Here is a 13905-nt window from a genome sequence, read left to right as displayed (position 1 = left end):
GCTAGTTCCTGCTTTTATCACTCCCAGCAGACCTGCTGTGTCTCACTTCATAAAGCACCTGGGGAGGCATTGACAGACTTTTTTTTTTTTTTTTTTTCCCCACTTTTGACAGTGCTCTGTTTTCCTAAGTTTTAATATAATCGCATTACTTAGGGAAGTCATATTTAGGAACATTACAGTGGTACATTAGTGATGTAACTACCATCTGTCATCTATTATTTGTTTCAGTAGGAGATCACTTTAAAGCAAACAGAAGTATTTTATGCAGCAGGTAGCAAAATCTAGAAACTTGCTGCCACAGGAGATTGTGGAAGCAGACCATACCAGCAGCTTCAAGAGGAGACAAGTCCATAAATGTATGGTAAAATTAATAGGCAGCAATGTATCTTCTGGCATTTCCTAATACAGTAGTTGTGGACGCTGTTAGAATATGAGGAGCACTGAAGAAAGTGAAGGTCTTACGGTGTCCCTAAATAGTGTTTCCCTGGTGCTAGTGTTTAAGACAATACTCTGGACTAGATGGACCATTGATCTGATGTAATGTATCATTTCTGGTGTTCTCTGTCTTTTTTTTTAAACGAGATTCTGCCTTAAGAAAGATATTTATTTTTTAAAGTCTCTTTTAACCCATTTCTGTGGGTAAAATCAAGGAAGGACTTGAAACAGAGAATGAAGTTCTTGATGGTTCTTAGTTCCTGTGATTTTTTTTTTCATTCTTCTTTTTCAAACTGTTACACAAGGAAATTCTTTCTCCTTTATAAATAAGCTGTACCTTTGTACCAAGGAAGAAAGTTAGCATCTGTAGTTTTCCTTTCAGAGTTTTAAGACATCTTCTTAAGTGTCCTTAGCCAAGCCTTTGAAGACAGGTATCAACCTCTTGATATCCCAGTCACTGAGAAGACAAGTGTAATACCGAGGACACTGAACTTCATGTTCTCATGTTTGCTTTGCCTGCCCAGAATGTGATGTAGTCTTCTGGGCTGGCTGGTGTGCCAGGAGTTTCACGCATGGATATGTTATAGTCCAGCCAAAAGATCAGTTGTTGCGACTTACCAATGTTGACTCATCAGTGCCGTGTCATGGCAAAAAGTCTTGCCCTGCAGGTGGATGTAGAAGTACTCTATTGGCGGCTCTATTTGTCCTCAAATAGTAGGCCATATCGCTGACCAACAATGTTTTCTGCTTTTAGAATATTTGGATAGAAAAGACCAAATCCTTTCTTGAAGAGAGGCACTGGCTATTTCAGGCTAGTGTACAAAGATTTTGTCTTGTTTGGAAATTCAAGGAAGCATCAAGCTTGGGAGCGTGAATTTTCTAGATTCCTTAAGTAGTCTGTGGAAAGAGAGGGGCACTTCCAGAGGGTGACTGAGATCCAAAGTAGGTTGAGTCATTCTCTCTGGAGATGTTACTCTCACCTCAAGACTATGATTCTATGATTATCTACTAGCTTTTGGCTGTGCAGTGAGGTTTTATTTAGTTAAGGTTTTTTCTTTTTTTTTTTTTTAACGTGTGTTAAAAGGGAGAAGAATGAAGTAGTCTTGAGGCTTTTTTTTTCCTCAGATTTATTTCTTGCAAATATGGTGATGTTATACTTCCTCTGATCTGCAAATACCTGCAATATTCTGAAAGGATCAAAAGTATTTTTCACAGTTATATCCTTTTAATATCCTGCCTGGCCTAGTTCTGCATTTTGTCCAGGCTTTCTAGGAGTTAGTGAGGGAAGATTGGGTGGAAAGGTGAGAACAACATGCAAGGTTTAAGTAATTTTTTTTTTCTGTAGTATCAGAGCAAATGAGTAGGCGATTAACCTTTTTTTTTTTTTTTTCTTTGATTAAGTAAGTGTTAAGATACATCCTGAGTTCTGAAGTGGTAAGCAACATACTTTATGTATTACAAAACTATGAAAGGGTGCACAGTTTGAGGAACAACTGTATACTATTTTTCTCATTTCAAGAAGTAATCAAGTGTACTAAAATGTGGTGCATTTGGAACTGATTTAAAGGGTTTTTTTGGACATCGCTAAGGGAAGTAGTTACTAAAATTCAGGAAATAAAATTTCAGAAGTATTCAAACTGTGTTGAGAGAGAGTTAAATTAGGATGGCTTTCAGTTCTTATGCTGCAGGCCATAAACAGATAAATCACTCATGACAATACTTATTGCAGATATGATAAATAAATAAGCACGCACACAGATTGTCTCTCTATATCTAGCTATCTATGGATCTATATATATATGTATACACTGCCTTTAATTCAGAAAGATCCCAATAACTTTATGTAAACACATTTAGAAATTATTATTCTTAGAAAAGACTGGTCTCTGCTTTTAACTGTGGAAGCTTTATACTACGCTACAGTAATCTGCTCAAAATATAAGAACTAAAAGATCCTGATCTGGAGTTTCAGATTGATTTTAGAGTTGGCATAAAAGGAGGGGAAGGCCTACATAATATGCAAGTGGCCTAATTTTTCCAAACCCAAATTGGAAGCTGCATTTTGTGATCTACACAGTAGAGTCACTGGTTTGTCAGTTCAAGTACCCGTTTAGTTTTTGTCTGTTAGGTAATTAGGAAGCTCAGAAGCCATTTTCACTCTTGTCCATTTCTAGAACAATAGTAGAAAAGGAGGGAAACCCTCCCCAGAATATACTCCTGGAAATTAAGAGCAGGTAGTTTATTCATCCTGGTCATTATACTGCAATTTTACAAATAGCAGTATTTCCCCATTGCCATATTTTGAACTGATTTAGGGATAATTGTGAAGGAAGCGTATTTTGCATAGGGTCATTGTATACTTAGTAAAACACACATTACTGTTAATGGCTTGTTGGAAGTCAATTAAGGCTCCATTCTGTTTTGCAATGAGACATGGTAGCGGTAAGACTCAGGAAGTTTCAACATTCCTGTTTCCTAATTTTTTTTTTTTTTTTTTGTGAACTTGCAGTATCTTTCCAATCAATGAGCATTTGAGATTGTTGAAATTGTTTTCCAGATATGGAAATGTCTTAGGGAAATAAAGTATATCAAGTGTGGCCAGCAGGTCTCGCGAGGTGATTCTGCCCCTCTACTCTGCGCTCGTGAGACCCCTCCTGGAGTACTGTGTCCAGCTCTGGAGTCCTCAACACAGAAAGGACATGGACCTGTTGGAACGGGTCCAGCGGAGGGCCACGAAGATGATCAGAGGGATGGAGCACCTCTCCTATGAAGACAGACTGAGAGAGCTGGGGTTGTTCAGCCTGGAGAAGAGAAGGCTCCGGGGAGACCTTATAACAGCCTATCAATACCTGAAGGGAGCCTACAGAAGAGCTGAAGAGGGACTCTTTGTCAGGAAGAGTGGTGACAGGACAAGGGGCAATGGTTTTAAATTGGAAGAGAAGAGATTTAGATTAGATATAAGGAAGAAATTCTTTACAGTGAGGGTGGTGAGGCACTGGAACAGGTTGCCCAGGGAAGTTGTGGATGCCCCATCCCTGGAAGTGTTCAAGGCCAGGCTGGATGGGGCTTTGAGCAACCTGGTCTAGTGAGAGGTGTCCCTGCCCATGGCAGGGGGGTTGGAACTAGATGATCTTTAAGGTCCCTTCCAACTCTAGCCATTCTATGATTCTATGATTCTATGATTCAATTGCTCTTTTGGATATTAATCTTCCAAAAGATTCCATTCTTTGTCTTGGTTGGTTATTTCTGAACTTGAGAAACAATTTAGGTCTTTAAAATGATACATAGTTTCTGTTAACATTTTAATACACTGAATATTTCTTTTAATGAACGATTTTAAAGTGTCTATAGCAGAGGAAACTATTGCCATTGGATTAAAGCACTAACACCGAAGTAGTTATTAGATTACCCCTAGAAGGTATTCTATTGTGGGATATCACAGGTGTTGTTAAATGTACCATAAATGAAACTGAGTATAATTCAGATGTTTGCATATCTGTAAATGTACTGATACTAAACCAGTAATTATATAAAGCAATATAGTTTCTGCTTTTTATCTCTGGGGGTATTTTCAGTGTTGTGCATGTAGATTTAGCCCTCTGACTCGCTAGCTTCATTGAAGTGTAATTTTAATGATTGCACTAATTTTAATTTTTGCACAGGAAATCTGGCAAATTTCTTGCTAGATAGCAAATAGCTGCTAATCAGACATTTTTATCGTGCATGTGTTTTTAAGACATTTGTTGAGTGGGTCAGAGGGTGAGGGAACGCTGCGTGGGGAAAAAATGTGAAATCAGAACTGATACCTATGTCAGTGCTTATGCCATCTCTGTAACTTTATCACCAGAAACCTCACACAGTTCGGCATTTTCAGGGTTTGTCTTGGTGAATAAGCTAATAAATTGAGAGAAAAGAGTATCGGGGAAAAGTAGAAAAACATTTAACTGCAGCTCTGAGCTGTCATAGGTCTAAATTAACAAGTAACTGTTCAGAGGAACAAAGGAATGTAATTGATGGTCAGGTCTTGGACATGATAATCTTCTCATAATCTTAGCAAAGATAGTTGAGGTTAATGTTTTTGTTGCCACTGTTTTTCTTGTGATCCTTCTTCAAGTACTTAGTTTTTCTCTTTTTCCTTGAAACTCCTGCTTTCCGTCTCTGGACATTTATTCTCCATCTTTGTTCCACTGTTCATCACTCATTCTACTCTATCAGTGAAGTTAGCATTTTTAACCTGGAGGTCAAGATCTTGATGTGCAACTGGAATCTTTTAGGTTGACTTGATCTACGATGCAAGAATATACATTTTAAAAATAAATATTGGATTATGGAAAACTTGAATTTATACTGAAGTGAAAGTGCAGATTAGAAGTATTGAAATACTCTGCTGCCTGACCAGAAGCTTCACATCCTTCCTCTAAGGTGCTCTGTCCTTGGGCTATTTGTCTTCACACACATGTTTCTTGAAGTAAAATCTGTCAGCTTTCAGTCAGCTGTGACTCTCTGGATTTTCTCTATTGAACGTTCATCCTGAACTGTCTTCAACTGGACATCTCCTATATCTCACTGAAGGTTTGGTGACTTTTCTTAGAAAGCTTTCCTAGAGATTTTATATCTTTAATTTCCCTGTCAGTTTTCGTAGTGTTGCTAATGATGGTGGCCTTGAAGTTCTGCTTTTCTGAAATTTGACTCCTACATCTTTTTTTGTTACCTGTGTATTTTTTTTGGGTGTGCACTTTGTTCCCTCTCCACATTTTTTGACATTCTGTACAGATCCCATGGGACTTCATCTTTGATTTCTTTCCTTTTGGTACGGTCTTGGAGTGATGTCATCTGTAAACATCAACTCATCAGCCTTTTCTGTGCTGTCTCTTCCTTGAATTAACTAGAATCTGTTAACCTCATATGCCTGATCGGACTGTCACCTCGAGTGACAGAATTTAAATGCAGTTCTCAATCCCTGCCCACCTTCCCCACAAGTCATCTCCTTATCTCCTTGAACACCGAACATCATTACTTTGTTTTTTGTTCCTTAGGCAGTAATTAGTCAGTCACTTAATTGTACCTCTTAAGTTCTTATGCCCCAGATTTCCTCGTCTGCACGCTTTCTGCATAGTATCTATAAAGTTCAGCCTTTTCTGGCAAACCAAACAGAAATAGCAATATAATGTCTCCTCGTTTTATACGTTGCTGCTTAGTTATGGTCTTGAGTGGATTATACAGCGTAGGTCAAACTTGTAAAGAATTTTGGAGAGGACATCTGTCCTCTCCTCTTTGTTGCACCTTCTCATCCTCTGCTGCGTTCTAAAGGGATCAAATCTGCTAGTTTTTCTTAGCTTTCAAAGTGTTGAGAGATTATTCTATCTACCGTCATCAAGAAAATTTGGCTATCTTCAGCTTCTCCATAGTATCAGCCTTCATCATTTATTTCTGTCCATAAATGTTCACAAAGCTGCTTCCTTTAAATTTCTCACTCTCCTCTCCTATGGAAAGGTCTTAAATGTGGTGCCTTTAAACACTGTGATCACACATTTGAGGTGTTAGTGCTGTCCTATGAGACAAAAGTAGTACCTCATAATTCTCACATCTCTCTCTTTATCTGATGTTTGTTTCTGGGTAAGGTTTTAAACTCTTTATTGAGGAAGCATCTTTTCCATTTCATGTTCATCCATTGCCCAGTAAAGGGAGGTACTGATCTGTGACTAACACCTTTTAACTCTGGTAATAAGGAGTGCTGGTGTATTGGAGAAAAAGGCACTTCATAAATGTGGTTACTGTTAACTGGGGGCTTAAGTTTCTCGGTTGCTGCAGATCTAGTCATGTCATACTTTTTATATGTGTTAATCCTTAAAAGAACTGGTTTGGATTTTTTTGTCTGTTAAATAATGCCTTTTTTTTCTTTCATTAAATGTTTGTATAACTAAAGAAATAGCTTGCTATGTAATAGATCCCCACACACATCTAGGTTCTCAGTAGCTTTGGAGCAAAACTAAAAACTTCTTATTTTGTCTTTAAATCTTCTTATTTTCTGGTTCACAGAATTAAAAGAAATTGTATTTATCATCCAGAGTCAAAGTAATTCTTTTCATTCCAAGAGAGCAGAAGATCTAAAAAGAGATATTTTAAAACAGGCTGCAGATCTTGGAAAGGTATGTTTAGAAAATATAGATTGCACCTTATTATGTATGTTTGTACTGCATTTACTAAAAGTACAGTTTTCTGTTGCGCCTTTTTTGATCCATTTTATTCTTTTTATTAATTGCCTTCTGTGTGCTTACAAGAGAATATTTCAGTGGGTGTTTACCGACTGTATGCCATGATGCATCACCGAAGAACTTTAATTTGGACTATCTACCTTTTTGTATAATAACTGGTTTTGTTTGGATGGCATTTGATGTAAAAGTGGTAACAAGAAAGACTTGTAGTGTACCTTTAAGAAAAAGTCAGATGCTTTCTTTACGGAGTGAAAACCGTAACCATTTAAACAATGATTTTTAGGTGAGTATATTCTTAGAGCCAATAAAGATGCTATGATGTAGATTTTGTCAGAATTTCATTGTACAGCTGTAGCATTGTGGCAGTAGAACAGCAGTGTATGTGGACGTTAAAATCCTGACACAGGATTCCCTACTTCCTACAGCCATGGTCCTCCACACCTCTCTTACCCTCACGGGTATTCGCTCCCTCCCTGGTGCAGCACCTTCCCTGACTGCCCCTTGTTCCTCTGCCGCCCCACTGCAGACTGGACACTTTCCCTCTCTCCTGCTGGTGGGCCCTGCTGGCCTGGGAGCTGCACGTTGTATGGGTCTGATTTTGACTTAACACTCTAATATGAAATTTTACGTGTAAAGCTTTAGCCTAGAGAGAAGAGCTTTTTAAGAGGCTTACGTTGAAAGTTAAGTGTACATAAACAATGTTTTATTTTCTTCCTCTTTAATAAAAATAAGAACTAAGTAGAGGCATGCATCCCCTGATATGAAACACCTTGACGTGAGGTTATTTGACCTATTTTTCAATTCCAAGTTCTTTGTTGTAAGGGAAAAAAAGTCTGATTGAAATTATCTTATATATCTTGGCCTTGGACTGCCTAAATCAGGTTCCTGGATGTTTTAGGCTTCATTTATCCAAGCTTAACAAACCTGTTGTAATTAAATCCATTCTAAACGCAATTTTTAATCCCTTAATGAAATCAGTCATGTGAACAGCCTTTGTTCTACAGAGTTCTGCTCTTTCAGAGTCTTCTTTGGGACTGTGACAAGTGTTCAGATACAATGTGTGTAGAGAGGATTATGGCTTCAGTTGTTAAAAACAAGGATTTTAGTTGAGTTCTGTAATTGGTATTGCAGAATATGAATGATCAACAGTTCAATAAGTGGAAGTATAAATAGTTTCAGTGAGACAGGAATACAGGCATGTTTTATGGCAGAGAGAAAAAATCTTTTTTGTAATCATAGAATTGTACCTGTGAGTACTTCTGCATTGAGCAAGGTGAACTGGCTTTTAAAAAAACATTATTGTCCAATTAAAGAGATTCTTTCATGGAAATGCTGAAATGGTGATGCTTTTCCAGTATCAAGAGGTAACTGTTAAACAGCATTCATGGCATATTAGAGAAGCAGTGATGGAAATACATCACACCAAAAATCTCATACCTGAAATCTGAGAAAAAGGGAAGGCCACCAGTGTACACGAAAAAAATGAGCATACTCAGCATGTACTTGACGTGTCTAGTTTTTGTCAACTTGCAATTCCACTGTAGGCCACTGCGAGGCATGACGCAATAATACTAATTATGGAGAAGAGACAGAAGATCTCTTAAGTTCTGCACATCAACGTTTGAAGTTCACATTTTTCATTAAACAGATGATGTTTAGTGGAAGCCAGCTGCTAGATTTGTGTTATTTAATGAAACTAGAATGTCTGCATTGCTTTAAAATGGATTAAGTCACTCATATTCATATTTACTGTACATTAAACTTTACAAGTAATCTGACCATTTATTTTCTTTCACTGTTTTCTTAAAACAGTGTTTTCATGTGAAACTAATCTGTAATTCTGGTCACCAGTAGATCTTATTGAGTTCATGCTTAAAAACATATTTAATAGCAACTTATTGAATATTAACCAAAACTCTTAAGTACATTAAACAATGGCTAGAACATAGCAATGAAAGAAATTCCTTAAGATTTTCACCAATTTCCTTAACTGTTTAAGAGGCTCTGTAAACTAGGCCTTCCTAAGAAACACCAGATAAGGATAAGGAGGCTGTCAGAGTGTAAATGATAATATTTGGGACCGTTGCCTTTCTAGCTCCTTTAAAAATTGAAAACCAGAATTACTTTTTTGGCTATTACGTTTAAGACTTTCTAGTAATAGCCAAAAAAGTAATTCTGGTTTTCAATTTTTAAAGGAGCTAGAAAGGCAAGGTAGGAACCAGGTAAAATACGGTTTTTAAGAAGTGATAGATTTTGCCTGAAATACTGGTTTAGATGAAGTTAATGCTACTTAATTGCCTGGAATTGTGACATTGTTTTGAAGATAAAAATCTGTGTATTTCTTCATGAAAACTGGTCCAGTCAGTAAATGTCTCTTCTTTTTTCTTTTTATTTTCCCCACCCTTCTCCTCATGGTTCTTATATTCAACACCCTTAGCCAATTCATTACATTCAAAAAACTTATTTTTCCTGAAAAGCCTAGAGATTGAATGGTATCCTGTGTATATCAACCAGAAGAAATATAGCAAATTTGTAGTATTCATTAAGGAGTTTAAAAGAAAGTGCCACAAACCAATCATAGAATCATGTACGTTGGAGAAGACCCTTAAGATCCCTTAAGAGTCCAGCTGTAAACCTAACACTGCCAAATCCACCATTAAACCATGTCACTAAGCACTTTTATGCATCTTTTAAGTATGTCCAGGGATGGCAACTCAACCGCTTCCCTGGGCAGCCTGTTCCAATGCTTGACAACCCTTTTGGTGAGGAATGTAAGAATAAGATTTTAAGACTGATGCCATGGAGTATTGGAAAATGAAAATGAGTATCACATACTTCCATATGAATAATAGATGATGTGAAGTATGACCTCTGTTCTATAGAAGTGTTGTAACTATAATTTGCAGTTTTAGGTTTACTTTGTTTGGCGCAAAATCCTATATTTTGAATCATCTCATAGAAATTAAGTTTCACAGATTTAAACTATCCCTACATATACAGGGGAATATTGCTTGTTGGTGAGTTTGAGGACTGTTACTGTAGTGATTATTAACATCAGTTTAAAAGAAACAAGTACAGTCAAAAGTATGTAACTGTACATATAAAACCTCCATATTATGTTGCTTGAGTAAATACTTGCTTCAGTTAACATCTTCATTAAATTTTCTTAATTCTGTTTCTTTGCCAGTGTCTCAATTTCCAGTTTGGCTAACGTGAAAATAGGGAACAGATGTTAGGAGCATCCTGTAGTTGTATTCTTGTTTATTTAAAACAATTTTGCAAAATCCTGTTTCCTGAAGCGCAGCAGGAACAAAAATGATCAGAAACCCAGCTGGCCTGTGCCTCGGAAGTTCAGTCCCTTTGTTATGTTACAGGATCGTGCTTACAGAAGATTCTATTTTTCTGCTTCCAACACACATTGAGTGTAACTCAGTATCCTCGCTGCTGCATCTATCAGGTTGAAAAGACTCTTGGTGCCTATCTCAGCTTTATTATGTCGTTAGAGTCATGGCCACGGTTATCTGTTGCCAAGTGCCAATTGTTGAGTATGGCATGTGCTTTAAAAATCTGGGTTTTTTTAATTGCCTAGGCTGTACTGGTGGCAACATTACACTATTTCAATAATATGGAAGGTTTCTTTGTTAAAGTGTTGGAGAGGGGAAAAAAGTGTAAGTAGTTTGCTTGAATTTTAATGTAAGCCATCACCATATTCCTATCTGAAATGATCTGTCTCCAAATTCTTCCTGCTCACATTTTGGCCATCTGCGAGAGACTACTTTCAGGGAATTTGTAGACTGCTTGTTGTTTTTTTTTTTCTTCATTTTCAGTGGGACATGCATTCCCTTTCTGGGTGAATTAATGTTTTCTGAAGTTCTTCCTATCTCTACTTCCACATCTGATCTCAGATGCTGGAGTGAAGCCAGGTTAAGTTCTGTTGTCCAAAAGCCTTTTAAATATTCCTCTGTTATTGTCTGATACTATTTCCATGATGAATTCTGACATCTATATCTCACCTTAAAGAGGCTTTGAAATGCTATTAGGCTATGATGGAAACAAGTCTGAAAATCTTTCTGGATTTTTCTTGGTCTGTAGTAGTAGTTGCCCAGTTTTATTCCTTGTTAGATATATTCCACAAATGAACAGGCATACATTCCTCTTCCAGATCTACAACAAGCTCTATAGCTAAAATTTCCCTATGGTTCTGACTCTTGGAGTAAGTCTGAAATGTTCTGCATTTTACCCTTACTGTAAAGTTCACATGCATGTTAATAATGCTGTGTTTATAAAATCTAGTGGAAGGATTTCTCTTTCACTGTAACAGAGTTGTTTAAACTGATCTGTATATTTAGACTTAATTTGCTGGAGCCCCTTCAAAATTAATACCATAAATGAAGGCAATTCATGATATATCTGTTGCTTCAGCTTCTAAGTGTCTTGCTTAAATTCTAGATTCTAGTCTGAAAACCCTGTTTCCTCCTGTCCCTCCTATAATGGCTTTCCATGCCATGGAAGCTACTTCCAGCTGAGACTGATCAGATAATTCATTTTCAGATCTTTCAGTTTTAACAAGGTTTAACTGATTTTATTTAATTGAAGTGTTGGGTTACATTCTGTCCCCTCCCATCTACATGTCTACAAGAGTTCATCTTATGGCTAGGTTTTCCATAATATCAAGATTATCCTCATTTTTTAAATTAGAACAGATATATTTTATTCATGTCAAATCCTGCAGTCTCATGAAATGTGCTTGTCACCTTAGTTCCTAAAATGCTTATTGCTTAGCATGTAAGAGTTTATCCTACTGGGCAGTGGACAGGTTTTGTTGACTGTATTTATGAAAATCAAGGCTCTTCGGCATACTTTCTCCATTAGCTTTCCATCATTTTTCCCTCTTTGTAGAGCAAAGATCAGGTGCCAGTCTATACCAGAGCTGTTGGGGAAGATACTGTCATATCATCTGTGATATTAATCTTGTGTGTCATGCTTCTCTGCCCAGGTCTTGCTAGTCTTCTACTGATCAGCAGGACTCTCTTTCCACAGCGAAATGATGAATCTGGCACGAGTGGCTGTAGAACCGTGTGACGGTATCTTGCTGAGATGACAAGTCCTGCACTTCTCTGTGGTGAGGGCAAAGACACTGATGGGGTACCTGGAACATCTGGCACTCTTACTTTCTTAAAGAGGTGAAGTCTGTACAAGGGGTATCTTACGGACTCAAAAAATTCATTAGGGAACATGGTACTGCAGCAAAAGAGAGGGAGGAAGAAGTTCCAGCCTTTATTGGTGGCCTCCTGAAACCACACAAATCTTTGTCCAGAAATTCTGAGTATCATCACCCAGTACGTGTTGCTCTTGTGATGCTTTCTTCTGTCTATATTGCTTGAGTCAGATCATAGTATCAGTAACTACTAAAAGCCCTGGATCATCTCTGGTTTATGAATAGAAAATTCTGGAAACAAGATTTCTTTGTCCTTTTCGTCTCCCTCATCCCCCGTTAGTCAATATTTTCCATTTAGGGAATGAACACCTAAATATTGCCATGCTATCTGATTTTTCTCCTGAACTTGCATACTTGCAGCTTGCATAATTTAATTTTTTTCTTTTGTTTGTTTAAAAGACAGAAAACAAATTATTGGATTAATTTACCATTTTGGACTTGCCCTCATTTTCAGGTTCCTGTATACAATTTAATTGGACCTTCATTTTTATCCAACCTTTTTTCTCTCCTCCTTTGCCTTCTGTTTTGCCTGACTTCTATTTGTAACATCAACCAACAGTTTCACATTTATACATATCTTCCAAATCTGTCCATAAGATTTCACTTCTATTGCGTGGGTAGAGCTTGCAGTATAAAAAACTTGTCTCTATTAAGTGTGTGCATTTAAGTGTTCAGTGTATAAAATTCATATTTCCCCTTCCTTGTCTATATTAACATGTGCATTTGTTTTCTGGTGTACTACTTGTTCTACTTACATACATTGTCTGATATCAGCATGTTCTTGGTCATTTTCTTTCCTGTTGAGTACACAGTTTGTCTTCATAATGCTTATTTTCTTTCAGGATTTGCATTTTAAAATGCAGTTGCTCATTTTGGGGCCTCAATATTTGGGTGCTCATCTTCTGAAATGCTTCTAAACTCTGATCTGTTGAAGGGTGAGGTGCCTCCAAGTTGTGAAAATCAAACCTTTTGAAAGTGTTTCAGCAAAAGTGTGCAAAAGTACTATTTAATTTGGAAACTGTGTTTCAGAATTGTCTTGAATCTTCTCTCTTCAAGGTCATCTTGCAGGACTTCACAAATTTGACTGAATTCTCTTTTATCTCTGCTTTCCTCCAGCTGTTCTCGTGGCTTTTTGTTTAAATTGTTTGATCTCTGTCTTCCCAATATGTCTTTGCGTCTTTTTCTGCAAAAGTACCAGAATCCTTTGGACAATTACTAGGCTTTATTATCAGCAAAATCCATGTCTAGCCTGTTAACTATTTTGTGCTTGAAACTGTAAAACTTGCCTACAGCGTAATGCTAGAATCGCAGAATCACAGAATCTTCACGGTTAGAAGATGAATATGATCATCTTCCCATAATAGATATTCAGTAGATTTGAAAGAATTTGTAGAAGTTGGATAATACTGCACTAATGAGATCTTTTAACAGTTTTAGCAGTGACAAACAGGCTCCTCTCAGCCTTGCCTTACACATCATACACCATTTATAGCTGCTTTTCCCAGTCAAGTATGTGATAACGGCATTGGCTTTTGTATGCATCAAAATTGGGCCTGTCACCTTGCAGAGATGACTTCTCATATCAGGATAAAATACATAGATGTGAAATTGGCAAATTTTAAGTGCTTTAGGCAAAGGTGGTTCTCAGCCTTTTCTGCAGCAGTCTCTGCATACATCATAGGATTTGAATGAAACCATTTCACTAAGGTACTTCTTTATTAGTAAAGAATGAATAAGAGATTGATTTAAAGTTTCCTCTTCCACTGGTGACTGGTGTCGGCTATGTTGAAATTGCTCAGTCATCTTTGAATAGTGTGCCATATTCACTGCTGTCAATTATACACGAGACTAGAATTACTAAATGAAAATTAACCCTTAAAATCAGTACTTGCAAAATGCAACTTGCAATCAGTACTTGCAAAAAAAAAAGTTATTCTGAGCATCTACAAACACTTACCAAATTTCTTGCCTTGTGGGAAGCCTCTTTCTGTTCTCCTGTTCCTGTTCAGGAAGAAAGGATTCTAGGTTTACTTGGTA

The 13905-nt window shown here is 37.2% G+C and overlaps 1 protein-coding gene across 2 annotated transcripts in view; it reads left to right on the top strand.

Moving 5' to 3' along the window:
• The window catches only part of B3GLCT (beta 3-glucosyltransferase), a 64278-nt gene that overhangs the window by 13063 nt on the left and 37310 nt on the right, over window positions 1-13905 (top strand). The window contains exon 4 of one of the 2 annotated variants that reach the window (XM_074146726.1): window positions 6475-6584. The exons of the other annotated variant lie outside the window; for it this stretch is intronic. Coding sequence (XP_074002827.1) covers window positions 6475-6584 — 110 coding nt within the window. The remainder of the gene's footprint in view (window positions 1-6474; window positions 6585-13905) is intronic. 2 annotated transcript variants of the gene reach the window in all.

This window comes from Numenius arquata, chromosome 1 (genome assembly GCF_964106895.1).
Source record: "Numenius arquata chromosome 1, bNumArq3.hap1.1, whole genome shotgun sequence".
NCBI lineage: Eukaryota > Metazoa > Chordata > Aves > Charadriiformes > Scolopacidae > Numenius > Numenius arquata.
Note: the sequence above shows the minus strand (reverse complement) of the source record. Positions and strands in the feature narration are given on the sequence as shown.